The sequence below is a fragment of the Saccopteryx leptura genome, chromosome 3, assembly GCF_036850995.1.
Source record: "Saccopteryx leptura isolate mSacLep1 chromosome 3, mSacLep1_pri_phased_curated, whole genome shotgun sequence".
In the NCBI taxonomy this organism is placed as follows: Eukaryota; Metazoa; Chordata; class Mammalia; order Chiroptera; family Emballonuridae; genus Saccopteryx; species Saccopteryx leptura.
Window position 1 is genome coordinate 204251218 of NC_089505.1, and position 19503 is coordinate 204270720.

The 19503-nt window shown below is 39.2% G+C and overlaps 1 protein-coding gene and 1 pseudogene across 1 annotated transcript in view; both read left to right on the plus strand.

Moving 5' to 3' along the window:
• The first annotated feature begins 1581 nt into the window (after nt 1-1581).
• The window catches only part of RFX8 (regulatory factor X8), a 96355-nt gene continuing 78433 nt past the window's right edge, over nt 1582-19503 (plus strand). The window contains 3 exon segments of the mRNA XM_066372689.1: nt 1582-1671; nt 1771-1856; nt 3551-3674. Of these exon segments, the coding sequence (XP_066228786.1) occupies nt 1582-1671; nt 1771-1856; nt 3551-3674 (300 nt within the window).
• Nucleotides 7772-19217, plus strand: LOC136397779 (eIF5-mimic protein 2-like; annotated as a pseudogene).

A 19503-nucleotide genomic window follows, 5' to 3' on the forward strand; every position in this document is an offset into this window, starting at 1 on the left:
AAAGATGGTTAAGGATAAATCATACAGCCGATGATGCTCGGATAAAAACAAAGAGAAATTGCAAGTGAGGACGTCAATCAAGAAGCAATATGGAAATATCTTTACGGTTTTATTGTTTTTTTTTTTTGTCAGGTATTATTTAATATATATTTATTAATATTTTAAAACTCTTTCTTATACCATAATCTAGTTTTGTGTACCTCTTTTATAGTTCTTATTTAAGTATGAAATGCATGAAATAATAAACTACCTTTCGGTTTATCCTTTTTTTATACTTAAAACTTTCATTAGGGCAGAGAAGCAGTTGTTAAACCTGGGCCTGTGAGGTTCAAAGTCCTGAGTTACAGTTATCATAATTTCATATGCATATGGAGATAAGCTGTATGAGCTAAAGTAGAGGCGTGCATCTGAATGGAGATGCCCTTACAGAATAAACTAAAGCCCACTGTCAGAACTTCTACTGGTCCTGTTGATGGATGCTGACTGCTGACCACAGGCCAGTCTCTGAAATCTGGCTAGGAACTCTGGAGAAAGGACCAAAGCACCTGGCCACAAACGGGGTGAATCTCAGAGAAAGCAAGGACTCACGCAGTAACTCAGGGCTCAAAACCAGGAAGCAGCCCTTTCCTGATGTGGTTGGCTGGGAAAACTCTGTCACAGACCTTTACTGTTACTCTCATTGATAATAGATTCAATAATGTCATTTTGAAATAGGAGGACAACTCACAGAGGCTAAGAGCGAATGGATTTCTGTGACAATTTGCAAAAATGTACTTTAAGGAGCAAATATTTGGTACATCTGTTTTTTAAGAAGACCATCCTATGACTAAATTGGTAGTTACTGTGAATAAACAAAAGTGAGTTTCAACTTAATGCCTGTCGCATTCTGCTACAGTGCCACAAACTTATCCAACATTTTTCTGGGATACTTTAAGTAGGTTTTTCATTCATCAACAAGTGGTGTCTTAGCAAAATAAATAAAATATCACCTAGATCTATAAATTTTCTACTCTCCACTCCAAGAGATATCACCCTGATTAAACCTTGAGCAAATATGTAATTAGTTCCATAACAGCTATATTTAAACCATTGTGAAATAGCTGAGGTGTCAGACTCCTACAATAATTTTAAGGGAGAAGTTTGATAAAATGACACTGGATTAGGGTGAACTTCCATCCAATGACTTGTGTCCTTATTAGAAAATGAGAGAGGATACTTAGGAGAAGGCCTGTTGAAGATGTGGGCACACATAGAACTGTTCATCTACAAGCCAAGGAAAGCCAGGGATTTCTGGCAATCACCATATGCTGGGAGAAAATCAGAGCAGATTTTTCCTCAGAGCCCTTGGATGCCTTCATTTTGGACGTTTAGCTTCCACAACTGTGAAAGAATAAATTTCTGTTGTTTTAAGCCACCTGAGGAAACAAATGCAGGGCTAAATATTTCCCAACTCCAACCCCATATGTTGATTTGTCTTTCTTCTAGCAAGCCAACAGGGTTAATGGTTGTGACTGTGGTCTTTAGCTCTCAAGGGAAGTAATGTGTCTATGGACTCAGCTGTGAGCTATGAGTCACTAGCAGATGCCTTCATCACAGGAGACCACCACCTGCCCGGGGCCCACAAGCACTTGGGCAGTTGAAGTTACTACTCAAGCAGAGCAGAGGCCTAAGGTCTGCACATCATACCAGAATGCCATCTAGCTCTGTTCCCAGAAGGACATAAAAGAGAGTCAAAGTGTACTGTTTCTCTGTCTCCTGGTGCCATTGCAGTTTAAAGAATCAAAATACAGTGGCCAATCCCAGTGGTGGGATTCAAATAGTTTAACAATTGCTGTGGGAAAAAGGGACACTGGAAGGTAGACTGCCTCCTTGCTCCTCCAAGGGAGGGTTCAGTCTCTTCCAGCCCTACCCCGGCCACCTCTGACCTAACCTTGCCCAGTCTGCTGGGACTTGCCACTGACGAATGAAGGTGCCTAGGACCATCAGCTCCATCTCATGTCACCATGGAGGAGCCTAGGGTAATCATCCAAGTAGCAGGAAAGCAAACTTCATTTCTTATAGACACAGGGGCCACTTACTCTTCCTTGCCCAAATATTCGGGTTCTGCTCATCTCTCGAAGATCTCTGTTGTAGGTGCTGATGGTCTTATTTTCCTCCCCATTTGCCATGAATCCTCTGCCTTGTTTAATACATAGTGTCTCTTTTACACACTCTTTTCTCCTTCTGCCTAAATGCTCCATGCTTATTTTAGTCCGGGACCTACTCTCCAAATTCAGATCCTCTCTCTCTCTCTCTCTCTCTCTCTCTCTCTCTCTCTCCTTTTTGCCCACTTCTGTTACAAATTTACCTCTACCACCCACCATAGTGAATCCCAAGGTTCTCCTCACCACCTCACAGCTGCAAAGCTCCAGGGAAAGGCCCCCTGGTTTAATCTCTCCAGGTTAAAGAGAACAAAAGCTCCATCTCCATACATGCTTCACATGGCCCTTCCAATCTACCTGAATCATTGCCAGAAATCCAGTATTGACATTAAGTTTAAGACAAAAGCTTAATGTTCTAGAAGCAGTGGATAGTGGGACTTGGATGCTAGCTGCAGAGTGTGGAAATATGACAACAGTTCCAGTGCCATGCAGACTTTTCCTGACTGTGTGTGACTCTTGCTCCTTGGGACAGTTCTCAGACTGAAGCAGGGTTGGGTTGCATTTACAGAAAATGTGGAGTGGTGATGGTGTCAACATGGAGTTGGTGAAATTATATTAACATATTAAAGGCATTCAAAACTGCAAAGATTTTATTTTAGATCCTGCTGTATTAGCTAAGAATTTGCTTGATAATCTAAAAGACTTTAATCCCTTCATTATATTAAGACACTTGTTTTGGTATCTGTTAGCATTGGCTATTTTAATTTTGTGTTTATTTTATATTTTTCCAGTCTGCCTCTAAACCGGAACATGGGAAATCAGATGAGTATGAATCACAGCACACAAATTGAAATTAAAAAATAGAAAAGGGGGATATGTTGGGGGCTGAAAAGCCAACAGGGTTTTTGCAGTTTAGATTTTTGGGAGACAGAGGTGTGGGAGCTGGCTGTAAGCTGACAGTCTGCACATCCCCCCACCTCACTTGCCTGATTAGGTTGCAAAAGGCTGTTAAGCTGTGGTGTTAAATTGTTTATATTCATCCTACCTCTCATGTCCTCCAGAAAGACTGGAGGCAAGTTTCTTCTATCCTTTGCTTTGTGTAAAGTTAAGATGTTATTTATGGTGGAAGTTTTCTGCACTTGGTAAAATTCTTGGGTTGCCTTGGAGATATGATCAGAGATCTCATTGATTTGCTGATGGCCCACTTTGCCCTATAAATAAATGAGAAAGCGGTTTTTGAGCATGCTCTTGTTCTTGCCAGCAGCTTTGCAGAGCCCTCCTAAACCCATCCTTTTATTCTTTAAGTGTATTTTCTTAATTCTGCGCTATTCCCACTCAGGATCTGGAATTACTAGCCGTGCTGGTTCATGGCAGATACCAATTTCCTCTTCTTTGTCTCTCTCCCTCAGGTTGGTGGACAATTTCTGCCTTTGCAAAGGGTGCAATGTGCCTCACTGCCTCATGTATGAGATTCACAAGGAGACCTTCAGGCAAAACTCCCAGAACCAAGTCAACCCAGCCACATTTAGAAAGGTAAGGTGTGAAAGTACAGTATTCACTGAGTTTAAAAAAAATAGTACCCACATTAATCAATAAGGCAATGTTAGGATTTGTTTGGGTCTAATGGGTTCTCAATAGGTATAATTTTGCTTTGCTCTGAGAAGCCAACAAGATGGCTAACATACTATTTTATCTCTATGAAAAAGCCATCCTTTCTTCATCCACACTTCATAGTGAGGCCCTGGAAAGGTAAAGGATGGGATGCCACCTCAGAAAGTGTAGCTATGGCAGCTCCAAGTACTCAGCCAGGTGTGCCAGGCCATTACTTCCTTCCTAGAAATGCCCAAACTCAGCTCCAGACAAGTTCTAGGAGCCACTTTGTGATGTCAGACGGCTGATGTTTCCCATGATTCGGTTGTACTTAGAGAACTCATTGGCTCTTAAAGATTTCCTCTGGAAATTAAGATCTCTATCAGGAACTTTGTTTAGATCATACAATATAAGAAAATGTTAACACAATGATAGTCTTTTGAGACCCTCCATATTTAACAGATGTTTATCAAGTAACCTCTTTATATCAGGCACTGTTTTAGGTGCTGGGGATACAACAGTGAAAAAGATATTTTTGCCCTTACTGAACTTATTATCTTATAGTTGGGGGAGACAGAGAGATGAGATAAAATATATAGTATATTATCTGGGTTAAATGCTAAAGGAGGATATAGAACATAAAGATAAGACTCTAAGGAAAAGGGATGTCTCACCCAATCTAATTGCACGTCTGACTGGACCTCATAGAATCTAGTCCAGTGCTGTCCAGTAGAAAATTAAGGAGAACCATAGACATGATTTTAAATATTTTAGTATCCTCATTTTAAAAGCTTTTTTTAAAGGTGAAAATAATTTTTTATAATTTTAAATTTAATCCAAAATACTCGAAATTTTACCTTTACGCCATGAAATCAACATTAAAATCAGTGAGTTATTTTTTTATTCTTTCTCCAACTAAATTTCAAAAACCCAGTGTATTTTACATGTGAGCCCATCTCAATTCAGACAAGCCACACTTCAAGATGATGAGTCACCAGCACCTCTTCTCTGTCCCTCTGGGGTATCCTTCAACCACTAGGACTCTGCTTCTCTCCACTGGCCTGCTCCGTGCCTTGCAGCCTTCTCCTCATCTGCCTGCCTAGCAGCCTTGTCAGATGAAAGTGGGGTGACTCTAACTTGATGTGTTTTGGCTCTGTTGTATGATCCCTACTTCCTTTTCTAAGAAACCAAAGACTGTTTTTCAAAATCTGCTTTAGATTTTCTTAGAAGTTTTTTCGCCTTTGGGGCAGTCCCACTGCAGAGTATTCCAAAGAAAAAGTTAAAAAGATATTCGAGTGTATGACAACAGACATTTTGTTAGCAGTTTTTATCTTAATACTCCATTGGAATCCATTTCCTAAAACACTAGCTTATATCTGTGATTGGGAACTTGCCTGAAGGACAGGCCAGCCCAGTGGTGCTGGGATTGGGAAGGGACCCTGTGCTGCCTAATTTGTGACTAAACAGAGAAGGAAGAGGAAGAGGAAAAGGATATGATCCCAAAGCATGTTTATAAGAGAAGCAACAAAATACCCAATTCTCATTTCCTCCTCCCCCTCTCCTTGCCTCCCCTGGGAATGGAGGCAACTCCAGATTCCACAGCAGTTCCTGTGCAGATATTAGAATGTTTCTTGCTCCTTTTGGAAGTCCTGGGCATATAATGGGTGATACTCATTCCTAGTGTAAATGCTGATCTGACAAGGATGAGGGGATTTCCAGAACACTGACTTCCTTTTAAAAGCAACGTTTACTGATGCTTTTCTGTTTATAAAACAGAAAAGAGAAAATGTGAGACTTAGAGAAAAGTGTTTAAAAAGAAATACATACCAGCTATGGCCTCACTGTCCAGAGATATAGCCACGTGTATGGTTGATTTGCACACTCATGCACACACACGACCAACAGAAGTGACTTGGTTTCCCATGTCCCTTTAGACCAGCTCATTGGTGGTTCTTCCTCAGCCCCTGCATAAGCGTTTGAGCAGGCAGCATGACCTTTCTAGAAATCCCTGGGTGATACAAAGCCCGTTGTCATTCTAATTTACCAAACAGTGCGTGCCAGTCTGATGCTTGGAATGTCCAGCTCTATATTCTGAACTAGGTTTAAGGTGGAATCTTCTCCCATCTCCTCCAGTATGCTTTCTTGCCAGTAGAGAAGTAGGCATGGTGGTTTCTTCTTCCCCCTCTCCATCTTGCTTCTCCCACTTCACTGAATGTTGGTTTGACCCTTCCAGGAAGGGGGGAGATAAAATTGGTTGAAAAGTTCTTACTGCATAGTTTCACACTTTGGTGGCCAGGCAGACCCTTGGCTTCTAGTCCCTTCGGTGGCTTCTTCAGAGTAGGTCTTGGGAATGTTCTTGTATGTACATCTTGCATTGGTGACTGACTCTTTTTGAAGCCTGACTGCCCAAGCTGGGATCCTTGCTGTGGCCCGAGGCTGGGCTCTTCCACATGTCAGCTCTTTCTCATTCATGGCCAAACTCTGGTTAGTCAGTCTTGACCTGAGCAGAAAATGGGTGTGCCAGCTGAAACCAGGGCAGCAGCCATTGTCCTCTGCCTGTCCACCAAAGCCACTGGTCAGCCTATCTCTAATCCACCGGGACTCCTATGCTAGAACCAGACATTAACTATACGGGCCTCACAATAAGCTCTTTAACAAATCTGTGGATCCCCTTCTGTTAAGCCTATCCCACACACTATTAAAAGTTCGAGGATGATATTGGGAAAGAAGAAGTAAGGGTATCACTTTTTGCAGATGATATGATCCTATGCATCGAAAACCCCAAAGAATCCACAAAAAGACTACTAGAAACAATAAGCCAATACAGTAAGGTCGCAGGATACAAAATTAACATACAGAAGTCAATAGCTTTTCTATATACCAACAATGAAACAATTGAGAACGAACTCAAAAGAATAATCCCCTTCACGATTACAACAAAAAAAATAAAATACTTAGGAAAAACATAACAAAGAATGTAAAGGACTTATTATATAGTTTTCATTATATGAAAACTATAAACCATTGTTAAGGGAAATCAAAAAAGATATAATGAGATGGAAGAAAATACCTTGTTCTTGGTTAGGAAGAATAAGTATAATCACGATGGCCATATTACCCAAAGCAATATACAAATTTAATGCAATTCCCATCAAAATTCCAATGACACTTTTTAGGCCCTGGCCGGTTGGCTCAGCGGTAGAGCGTCGGACTGGCGTGCGGGGGACCTGGGTTCGATTCCCGGCCAGGGCACATAGGAGAGGCGCCCATTTGCTTCTCCACCCCCACCCCCTCCTTCCTCTCTGTCTCTCTCTTCCCCTCCCGCAGCCAAGGCTCCATTGGAGCAAAGATGGCTCGGGCGCTGAGGATGGCTCTTTGGCCTCTACCCCAGGTGCTGGAGTGGCTCTGGTCGTGGCAGAGCGATGCCCCAGAGGGGCAGAGCATCGCCCCCTGGTGGGCAGAGCGTCGCCCCTGGTGGGCGTGCCGGGTGGATCCCAGTCGGGCGCATGCAGGAGTCTGTCTGACTGTCTCTCCCCGTTTCCAGCTTCAGAAAAAAAAGAAAAAAAAATTCCAATGACATTTTTTAAAGAAATAGAGCAAAAAATCATCAGATTTATATGGAACTATAAAAAACCCCGAATAGCCAAAGCAATCCTAAAGAAAAAGAATGGGAAGAGTGACGTCACGGAAATGGCGCCGTGAGCAGCGCGTCCGACAGATCTCCCCAAAATCTCAACAATTTTATCAACTAGAAACAGAAAAATTTATCCTCGAGCATTCCGGACTTCCACACACACACTGAAAGCAGAGGGACTGTTGCCCAGGAGGGAGTTCACCTGTGGTGAGTCAACCCAAACGTGCAGCTGCCCGCCCACACTCGGGGACGGCAGCCTGGGCACTGGCGGCCATCCCAGCATACCCTGAGAAGCCGCGGTTCGACCACTGGTGTGACGAGAAACCGCACGCCCGGTGCCGCGATCCAGAGAGGCCCCGTCCACTGGCATGCTGAGAAACCGCGCGCACCCCCCGTGCCGCGGTCCCCGGCCACTGGCGTGCGGAGAAACCGCGCATTCGCCCCGCGCCGCGGTCCCCGGTCCCCGTCCACTGGCGTGCTGAGAAACCGCGCACGCGCCCCGTGCCGCGCGGGCGCCAAGGCTGTCCTTCCTAGTCAGGAGATTCTCTCCGGGGGCGGGGCACCTCACCCAGCCATTCAAGCTAACAATCAAGCGTTGGGGGAGGGGCGGCGCAGGCAGCCTGAAATTCTTTTCGGAGCACAGCTGCGGATCCAATCACTGAAATTAGCTTAACCCACGAAATCTACGCACCCACGGGGCTCTAATTGATAAGATCTCTCCCAGTTCAGCGATCCAAGACAAGAGGCGTGATATTTTTCAGTGCCTTTCACTAAAGGGGCAGGGGCAACTTCTGATTGACAGAGCCTCCATATTCAGGGATATTCCTAACAAGAGGGACTTGGCAGATATTAAGATCCATAAAGCAAACAGCGACTAGTGCTTCTTCATCCCAGCCAAAACAGGCTACCAAGTGTGGAAAGCCTGGGTTGAGTGGTCCAACTGATTGATAGGCGCTGAACAGTCACCTTGACAACAATTGACTCCCAGCCCCACCTGATTACGCTGGAGGCTCTGACTGCCAAAGCCTTACCCAGAGCCTTGCGCTGAGTGAGGATAGAGTGGGGATTTCCCAGCTCTTTGAGCCTCTTACTCCCCAGACAGAAGCAGTGGCAGCCTCGTAGCTGGATCATCAGGCTGCTAATTCAAGAAGGGGAGACTAGGAAAGAGACTCCAGGAAAGCAAACTCTCTCATTGTTGGACTCTGCAAACGCCAACAAGCCTTGACTACCAGCGAGACTAAAGCCAATTATATGACATTGCCATAAAATCCCATCAACTGCAAATTCCTACCTAAGAGTGACATAGGGGCAGAACCTGGGGTATAGAGTCACCGACCAGAAAGAGGGAGAGAAAAGAAAAAAGGAAGAAGTTAACCTCTCAAAATCAAGAAAAATCCACAGACTTTATAACTTGTTCCACTAATTCTTTGTTGTTGTTGTTTCTTTCTTCTATTTTGTTGCCTTTGTTGTTGTTTCTATTTCTTCCACCTCGGTCCTTTTGCTCTCTGCCCATCTTATGCTACCCTTTTCTTGAACTACACTGCCCATGAGTGTGACATTTTGTTTCTTTTCTTCATCCTAGCTCTCCTTTGGGGTTGCACTCCGGGGCCCTTGACTCTCACTCTCTCCCCTTTTGTTTTTTTTCCTTTCCTTTTTTTCTTCCTTCGTTTCTCTCTTACTCTTATTTTTTCCTTTCTATTCATTTCTTCTTTTCTCCTTTTGCTTTTCCTCCCATTTAGGCCTCAATCGCGAACAGATTGTTTGATTTGGGACTCAAGTTTTTGTGGGGTTTTTTTTGGTGTTGTTGTTCTTTTTTTTCTTCTTCTGCTTTTGTTCTTGGTTTTTCTTTATTTGTTTGTTTTTGTGGCATTTTGGGCACTTTTTGCATTGCTTTTTGGCTCACTGGCATTCCTCCCAACCCAAAGTCTCCATTGTATTTAGTCTTCGCTCCACTTAATACAACAGATTTTTGCTTATTGTTTTTATTTTTGTTTTTTTCTTCTTTAATTGTAGTTTTTCTCTCCTTTTTTCTGTTTCCCTCTCATCCCTATCATTATATCTCTTGGTCGACCATCACTTACAGGCAAATCATTTTATGCTTGTCTAAGATTTTCTCCCTTTTTTTTTTTTTTTGTATTTAGTGGGTCCCTAATCCCTTTTTTGCCCCTTGAACTCTTCACCCCAAATCAGGCCCTCCATTATAGGCAGTTTTTGTTCCATTTGGCATAGTATAATTCACAGGTCATCACGATATTTCCCTAAGGAGGTGAGAGGAGGGGAAGAGAAGAGAGAAAAAAGGGGGAAATAATAAATTATTACTTTTTTTTTTGTGGAGTGTTTTCCTTTTTTTTTTCTTTTCTTCTTTTTTTTTTTTTCCTTTTTATTTTTTATTAATTCTAATTAACACTATCATCAAGACCACCTTCAGATGCCAATAAGAAAAAGGAAATCGAACATTATGGATACAAAAGACAGAGAGGTAACGCAAATTGATGTAGAAAAATCTATGGAGAAAAGATTTAACATATTGGAAGCCTTGGAGCCAAATGACAGAGAATTTAAAATAGAAATCTTAAAAATACTCAGAGATATACAAGAAAACACAGAAAGGCAATTTAGGGAAATCAGAAAACAACTCAACGATCACAAAGAATATATTACCAAGGAAATTGAAACTATAAAAACAAATCAAACAGAAATGAAAAACTCAATTCAAGAGATGAAAAACGAGGTAGCAAGCTTAGCTAATAGAACAGCCCAGATAGAAGACAGGATCAGTGAAATAGAAGACAAGCAACTTGAGGCACAACAGAGAGAAGAAGAAAGAGACTCAAAAATAATAAAAAACGAGAAAGCCCTACAGGAATTGTCTGACTCCACCAGAAAGAATAACATAAGAATAATAGGTATATCAGAGGGAGAAGAGAAAGAAAATGGAATGGAGAATATACTCAAACAAATAATAGATGAGAACTTCCCAAGCCTGTGGAAAGAATTAAAGCCTCAAATTCAAGAAGCAAACAGAACACCGAGTTTTCTTAACCACAACAAACCCACTCCAAGGCACATCATAATGAAGATGACACAAACCAATGACAAAGAAAAAATTCTCAAGGCAGCCAGGGAAAAGAAGAATACAACATATAAAGGAAGGCCTATTAGATTATCATCAGATTTCTCAGCAGAAACTCTACAAGCTAGAAGAGAGTGGACCCCAATATTTAAAGCCCTGAAAGAGAGGAACTTTCAGCCAAGAATACTATACCCATCAAAGCTATCCTTCAAGTACGAAGGAGATATAAAAATATTCACAAATACAGAAAAGATGAGAGAATTTATCATGAGAAAGCCCCCACTCCAGGAAATACTAAAGGGGGTTTTCCAACCAGATTCAAAGAACAAAAGAAAACATAACCACAAGTAACAGCTCCACGAAGAAAACAATAAAACCAAACTTAAACTGTGACAACAAAAGAAAAAAAAAAGGGGGAGAAAGGATGAAGATTAACAGTAGCAAAGGACGATGAAGTGCAGAAATACTCATAAGAAAGGGTATTACAATGAATATGGTAGGTACCCTTTTCATTACTTAATGGTAACCACCCTTGAAAAAACCACCACAAAAACACTTGACTTAAAAAAGGTAGCAACAGAGGAAAGAAGTATGGAATACAAACAAACAAAAACAAATGATAGAAAAACAAAAGAGAAGAATCAAACAAGATACAAAAATAACAGAAAGCAATTTATAAAATGGCAATAGGGAACCCACAAGTGTCAATAATTACACTAAATGTAAATGGATTAAACTTACCAATAAAAAGACACAGAGTAGCAGAATGGATTAAAAAAGAAAATCCAACTATATGCTGCCTACAAGAAACTCATCTAAGCAACAAGGATAAAAACAAATTCAAAGTGAAAGGCTGGAAAACAATACTCCAAGCAAACAACACCCAAAAAAAAGCAGGTGTAGCAATACTCATATCTAATAATGCTGACTACAAGACAGAAAAAGTACTCAGAGACAAAAACGGTCATTTCATAATGATTAAGGGGACACTGAATCAAGAAGACATAACAATCCTTAATATATATGCACCAAACCAAGGAGCACCAAAATATATAAGACAGCTACTTATTGACCTTAAAACAAAAACGGACAAAAATACAATCATACTTGGAGACCTCAATACACCGCTGACAGCTCTAGATCGGTCATCCAAACAGAGAATCAATAAAGATATAGTGGCCTTAAATGAAATACTAGAACAACTGGATATGATAGACATCTACAGGACACTTCATCCCAAAGCGACAGAGTATACATTTTTCTCTAGTGTACATGGAACATTCTCAAGAATTGACCATATGTTAGGCCACAAAGACAATATCAGCAAATTTAAAAAAATTGAAATTGTGCCAAGCATATTCTCTGATCATAAAGCCTTGAAACTAGAATTCAACTGTAAAACAGAGGGGGAAAAACCCACAAAATTGTGGAAACTAAACAACATACTTCTAAAAAATGAATGGGTCAAAGAAGAAATAAGCGCAGAGATCAAAAGATATATACAAACAAATGAAAATGAAAATACGACATATCAGAATCTCTGGGATGCAGCAAAAGCAGTAATAAGAGGAAAGTTCATATCACTTCAGGCCTATATGAACAAACAAGAGAGAGCCGAAGTAAACCACTTAACTTCACACCTTAAGGAACTAGAAAAAGAAGAACAAAGACAACCCAAAACCAGCCGAAGAAAGGAGATAATAAAAATCAGAGCAGAAATAAATGAAATAGAGAACAGAAAAACTATAGAAAAAATCAATAAAACAAGGAGCTGGTTCTTTGAAAAGATCAACAAAATCGACAAACCCTTGGCAAGACTCACCAAGGAAAAAAGACACAGGACTCAAATAAATAAAATCCAAAATGAAAGAGGAGAGATCACCACAGACATCATAGATATACAAAGAATTATTGTAGAATACTATGAAAAACTATATGCCTCCAAATACAACAATCTAGAAGAAATGGATAAATTCCTAGAACAATACAACCTTCCTAAACTGAGTCATGAAGAAGCAGAAAGCCTAAACAGACCAATCAGCAGGGAAGAAATAGAAAAAACTATTAAAAACCTCCCCAAAAATAAAAGTCCAGGTCCAGATGGTTATACTAGTGAATTCTATCAAACATTCAAAGAAGACTTGGTTCCTATTCTACTCAAAGTCTTCCAAAAAATTGAAGAAGAAGCAATACTTCCAAACACATTTTATGAGGCCAACATAACCCTCATACCAAAACCTGGCAAGGATGGCACAAAAAAAGAAAACTACAGACCAATATCTCTAATGAATACAGATGCTAAAATACTAAACAAAATACTGGCAAATCGAATACAACAACATATTAAAAAAATAATACATCATGATCAAGTGGGATTCATCCCAGAATCTCAAGGATGGTTCAACATACGTAAAACAGTTAACGTAATACATCATATCAACAAAACAAAGAACAAAAACCACATGATCTTATCAATAGATGCAGAAAAGGCTTTCGATAAAATACAACACAATTTTATGTTTAAGACTCTCAACAAAATGGGTATAGAAGGAAAATATCTCAACATAATAAAGGCCATATATGATAAACCATCAGCCAACATCATATTAAATGGCATAAAACTGAGGACTTTCCACCTTAAATCAGGAACACGTCAGGGGTGTCCACTCTCTCCACTCTTATTTAACGTGGTGCTAGAAGTGCTGGCCAGAGCAATCAGACAAGACAAAGAAATAAAAGGCATCCATATCGGAAAAGAAGAAGTAAAGGTATCACTTTTTGCTGATGATATGATCCTATACATCGAAAACCCAAAGGACTCCACAAAAAGATTACTACAAACAATAAACCAATACAGTAAGGTTGCAGGATACAAAATTAACATACAGAAGTCCATAGCCTTTCTATATGCCAACAATGAAATATTAGAAAACGAACTCAAAAAAATAATCCCCTTCACGTTTGCAACAAAAAAAATAAAATACCTAGGAATAAACATAACAAAGAATGTAAAGGACCTATATAAAGAAAACTACAAGGCATTGCTAAGAGAAATAGAAAAAGACACAATGAGATGGAAAAATATTCCTTGTTCTTGGATAGGAAGAATAAATATAATTAAAATGGCCATATTACCCAAAGTAATATATAAATTTAATGCAATTCCCATCAAAATTCCTATGACATTTTTTAAAGAAATGGAACAAAAAATCATCAGATTTATATGGAACTATAAAAAACCCCGAATAGCCAAAGCAATCCTAAGGAAAAAGAATGAAGCTGGGGGCATTACAATACCTGACTTTAAACTATATTATAGGGCCATAATAATCAAAACTGCATGGTATTGGCAGAAAAATAGACACTCAGACCAATGGAACAGAATAGAAAGCCCAGAAATAAAACCACATATATATGGTCAAATAATCTTTGATAAAGGGGCCAACAACACAAAATGGAGAAAAGAAAGCCTCTTCAACAAATGGTGTTGGGAAAACTGGAAAGCCACATGCAAAAGAATGAAACTCGACTACAGCCTGTCCCCGTGTACTAAAATTAATTCAAAATGGATCAAAGACCTAAATATAAGATCTGAAACAATAAAGTACATAGAAGAAGACATAGGTACTAAACTCATGGATCTGGGTTTTAAAGAACATTTTATGAACTTGACTCCAATGGCAAGAGAAGTGAAGGCAAAGATAAATGAATGGGACTACATCAGAATTAAAAGTTTTTGCTCAGCAAGAGAAACTGATATCAAAATAAACAGACAGCCAACTAAATGGGAACTGATATTTTCAAACGACAGCTCAGATAAGGGCCTAATATCCAAAATTTACAAAGAACTCATAAAACTCAACAACAAACAAACAAACAATCCAATAAAAAAATGGGAAGAGGACATGAACAGACACTTCTCCCAGGAAGAAATACAAATGGCCAACAGATATATGAAAAGATGCTCAGCTTCATTAGTTATTAGAGAAATGCAAATCAAAACTACAATGAGATACCACCTCACCCCTGTTAGATTAGCTATTATCAACAAGTCGGGTAATAACAAATGTTGGAGAGGATGTGGAGAAAAAGGAACCCTCATACACTGTTGGTGGGAATGTAAAGTAGTACAACCACTATGGAGGAAAGTATGGTGGTTCCTCAAAAAACTGCAAATAGAACTACCTTATGACCCAGCAATCCCTCTACTGGGTATATACCCCAAAACCTCAGAATCATTGATACGTAAAGACACATGTAGCCCCATGTTCATGGCAGCATTGTTCACAGTGGCCAAGACATGGAAACAACCAAAAAGCCCTTCAATAGAGGATTGGATAAAGAAGATGTGGCACATATACACTATGGAATACTACTCAGCCAGAAGAAATGATGACATTAGATCATTTACAGCAAAATGGTGGGATCTTGATAACATTATACGGAGTGAAATAAGTAAATCAGAAAAAAACAAGAACTACATGATTCCATACATTGGTGGAACATAAAAACGAGACTAAGAGACATGGACAAGAGTGTGGTGGTTACCAGGGGTGGGGGGAGGGAGGACGCAGGAGGGAGGGAGGGAGAGATTTAGGGGGAAGGGGAGGGGCACAGAGAAAACTAGATAGAGGGTGACGGAGGACAATCTGACTCTGGGTGAGGGGTATGCAACATAATTTAATGACAAGATAACCTAGACATGTTTTTTTTTTAATATATGTACCCTGAATTATTAATGTCATCCCATTAACATTAATAAAAATTTATTAAAAAAAAAAAAAAAAGAAAAAGAATGAAGCTGGGGGCATTACAATACCTGACTTCAAACTATATTATAGGGCCATGACAATCAAAACAGCATGGTATTGGCAGAAAAATAGACACTCAGACCAATGGAACAGAATAGAAAGTCCAGAAATAAGACCACATATATATAGTGAAATAATTTTTGATAAAGGGGCCAACAGCACACAATGGAGAAAAGAAAGCCTCTTCAACAAATGGTGCTGGGAAAACTGGAAAGCCACATGCAAAAGAATGAAACTGGACTACAGTTTGTCCCCCTGTACTAAAATTAACTCAAAATGGATCAAAGATCTAAACATAAGACCTGAAACAATTAAGTACATAGAAGAAGACAGGTTCTCAACTCATGGACCTGGGTTTTAAATAGCATTTTATGAATTTGACTCCAAAGGCAAGAGAAGTGAAGGCAAAAATTAATGAATGGGACTACATCAGACTAAGAAGTTTCTGCTCAGCAAGAGAAACTGATAACAAAATAAACAGAAAGCCAACTAAATGGGAAATGATATTTTCAAACAACAGCTCAGATAAGGGCCTAATATCCAAAATATACAAAGAACTCATAAAACTCTACAACAAACAAACAAACAATCCAATAAAAAATGGGAAGAGGACATGAACAGACACTTCTCCCAGGAAGAAATACAAATGGCCAGCTGATATATGAAAAGATGCTCATCTTCTTTAGTTATTAGAGAAATGCAAATCAAAACTGCAATGAGATACCACCTCACACCTGTTAGATTAGCTATTATTAACAAGACAGGTAATAGCAAATATTGGAGAGGCTGTGGAGAAAAAGGAACCCTCATCCACTGTTGGTGGGAATGTAAAGTAGTACAACCATTATGGAAGAAAGTATGGTGGTTCCTCGAAAAACTGAAAATAGAACTACCTTATGACCCAGCAATCCCTCTACTGGGTATATACCCCAAAAACTCAGAAACATTGATACGTAAAGACACATGCAGCCCCATGTTCATTGCAGCGTTGTTCACAGTGGCCAGGACATGGAAACAACCAAAAAGCCCGTCAATAGATGACTGGATAAAGAAGATGTGGCACATATACACTATGGAATACTACTCAGCCAAAACAAATGATGACATCGGATCATTTACAGCAAAATGGTGGGATCTTGATAACATGATACGAAGTGATATAAGTAAATCAGAAAAAACCAGGAACTGCATTATTCCATACGTAGGTGGGACATAAAAGTCAAACTAAGAGACATTGATAAGAGTGTGGTGGTTACGGGGGGGAGGGGGGAAAGGGAGAGGGAAAGGGGGAGGGGAGGGGCACAAAGAAAACTAGATAAAAGGTAATAGAGGACAATCTGACTTTGGGTGATGGGTATGCAACATAATTGAACGACAAGATAACCTGAACTTGTTATCTTTGAATATATGTATCCTGATTTATTGATGTCGCCCCATTAAAAAAATAAAATTATTTAAAAAAAAAAAAGTTCGAGGATGGTCTTGCTACAAAAAATACCCTTACACTTACTTTTCTCTTTACCTCTTTATGGATGATTTGAGTTGAAAACTTTTCAGAGTTTTAAAGCCAAATTTTAGCTAAATGTCTGAGGGTGCGAGTCCCCTCCAGTGTGTCTCACAATTTACTTTGCTGTCTGTCTCCGTGCCTCATCCTGTTGTAAAGATACTATATATAGATGAATGGATTGAAAGACCAATATATGACTGGATGTACAGACAGATGAGTGTTCAGACATATGAGTGTTCAGACAGGTAGGCAGACAGATACCCAGAGCACAATGTCATACACTTTTTAACAGCACTAAGTCTAGAATCAGACTAATAGCTTATAACCATGGGCAAGTTATTTAACCATTTTGTGCCTCAACTTTGTCATCTGTAAAATAAGAACATTCCTAATATTAATAGTACCTACATCATGAAAAGCTTTTAAGAAATTAATGAGAAAATACATGTAAAGAATTAATTAACCTTGGTGCATAGAAAGCACCCAAGAAACATTAACTTTTACAATTATATACCTATTTTCACCTAGAATATCATAAACATTTTGACATTAAAATATTTTTAGCCTGACTTCTGGTGGCGCAGTGGATAAAGCGTCAACCTGGGAACATTGAGGTTGCCGGTTCAAAACCCTGCATTTGTCTGGTCAAGGCATATATGGGAGTTGATGCTTCCTGCTCCTCCCCACTTTCTCTCTCTCTCTCTCTCTCTCTTCCTCTCCCTCCCTCCTCTCTAAAATGAATAAATAAAAATAAATTCTTTAAAAATATATTTTTAAATGCAGCAGAGCAGAGATCGCCACCATTGTCGCCACATCTGGGATTTTTGGCCTTTTTCTCTTTGCCTTAAATTTGGGTGTCCTTTATGAATAATCAAAAGCAGCAAAAGCCAACGCTATCAGGCCAGCATTTTAAAACTAGAAAAAAAGATGAAAAAGAGAGGTTTGACCCTACTCAGTTTAAAGACTATTATTCAAGGCTTAACTGAATGAAACTGGTACTGATTTGGAAGCAGTAGCAAAGTTTCTTTTTTTCTTTTTTCTTTGAAAGCAGCACCTTCTTTTTATTATTATTATTATTATTATTATTATTATTATTATTAATTTTAGTGGGGTGACCTAGATCAATCAGTAGCAAAGTTTCTTGATGCTTCTGGAGCAAAACTTGATTACCACTGATATGCAGAAACACTCTTTGACATTCTGGTGGCCGGGGGAGTGTTGGCTCCAGGTGATACACTTGCAGATGTCTGTGTGTTCACAGCACAAGAAGACCTAGAAATCATGCAGGCATTGCTCAGGTTTTTAACAAGTTAACAGGTGCTATAAATACCTGGAGAAAGGTTTTGAAGATGAAGTAAAAAAGCTGTCCTGTTCTTAAAGAGTTTTCAGAGTTGGAGAGGAACAAGCTGGCTATGCTGACTGGTGTTCTTCTGGCTAATGGAACTTAATGAATCCATTCTTAATAGCCTTTACAATGAGAACTTAGTTAAGGAAGGGATTTCAGCAGCTTTTTCTGTAAAGCTTTTTAAATCATGGATAAATAAAAAAGATATAATGCAGTAGCTGCAAGTCTTCGGAAAGTTAGCATTGATAACAAACTGATGGAACTTTTTCCTGCCAATAAAAAAAAGTGTTGAATACTTCACGAAGTATTTTACAGAGGCAGGCGTAAAAGAGCTTTCAAAATATGTTCGCAATCAGCAAACCATAGGAGCTCGTAAGGAACTCCAGAAAGAACTTCAAGAACAAATGTCCCATGGTGATCCATTTAAGGATCTAATTTTGGATGTCAAGAAGGAGATGAAAAAAATAACATACCAGAACCCACTGTCATTGGAATAGTCTGGTCCAGTGTAATGAGCACTGTGGAATGGAACAAAAAAGAGGAGCTTGTAGCAGAGCAAGCCATCAAGCACTTGAAGCAATACAGCCCCCTTCTTGCTGCCTTTACTACTCAAGGTCAGTCTGAGCTGATGCTGTTACTGAGGATTCAGGAGTATTGCTATGATAACATCCATTTCATGAAAACCTTCCAGAAAATAGTGGTGCTTTTTTATAAAAGCACCTGATTGAAGAGCCCATTCTGAAGTGGTGTAAAGATGCACATGTTGCAAAGGGGAAAAATGTATTCCTTGAACACATGAAAAAGTTTGTGGAGTGGCTCAAAAATGCTGAAGAAGAATATGAGTCTGAAGCTGAAGAAGGGGACTGAATTTTGAAACTATACCCTCAGTAAAGCAAACAGGAGTTGTAGATAAAATGTCATGTCTCATATGTCCCAGTTCTTACATCTTCCAATTCCCTATATCAAGCATAATATAAGGGCTTTCATGGCAAATTTTATTTTAACTGTTTCTAACATTACTGGAAATAATGGGTTTAGTTTCTAAAATCATGTTTTAAGTAGCTACAGGAGCTATAGATTAGAATCTAATGTTGCATTAGTCTTTTTAGTTATTTACCACCTGTATTTTTTACTGAAATAATGTGATTTAAGGCCTTACACAATGAACAGTTCACTTTTTTGGGGGGTTTTCTATATAAACAGTTTCCGAGATATGATTTGGTTAAAAAATAATTTGTTATAAAAATTCTATTTTCAAGTTAAATTGTAAAAGTATCCAAAGTTTCAAAAAGCAAGGATTTATGTGATAATTTGGTATGCCCAGAGCCCTCCTCATCAATGAAAATCTCATATACAATAATTGAGTTTATTAACATGAATCTTGAGTATTTGGACCATTGCT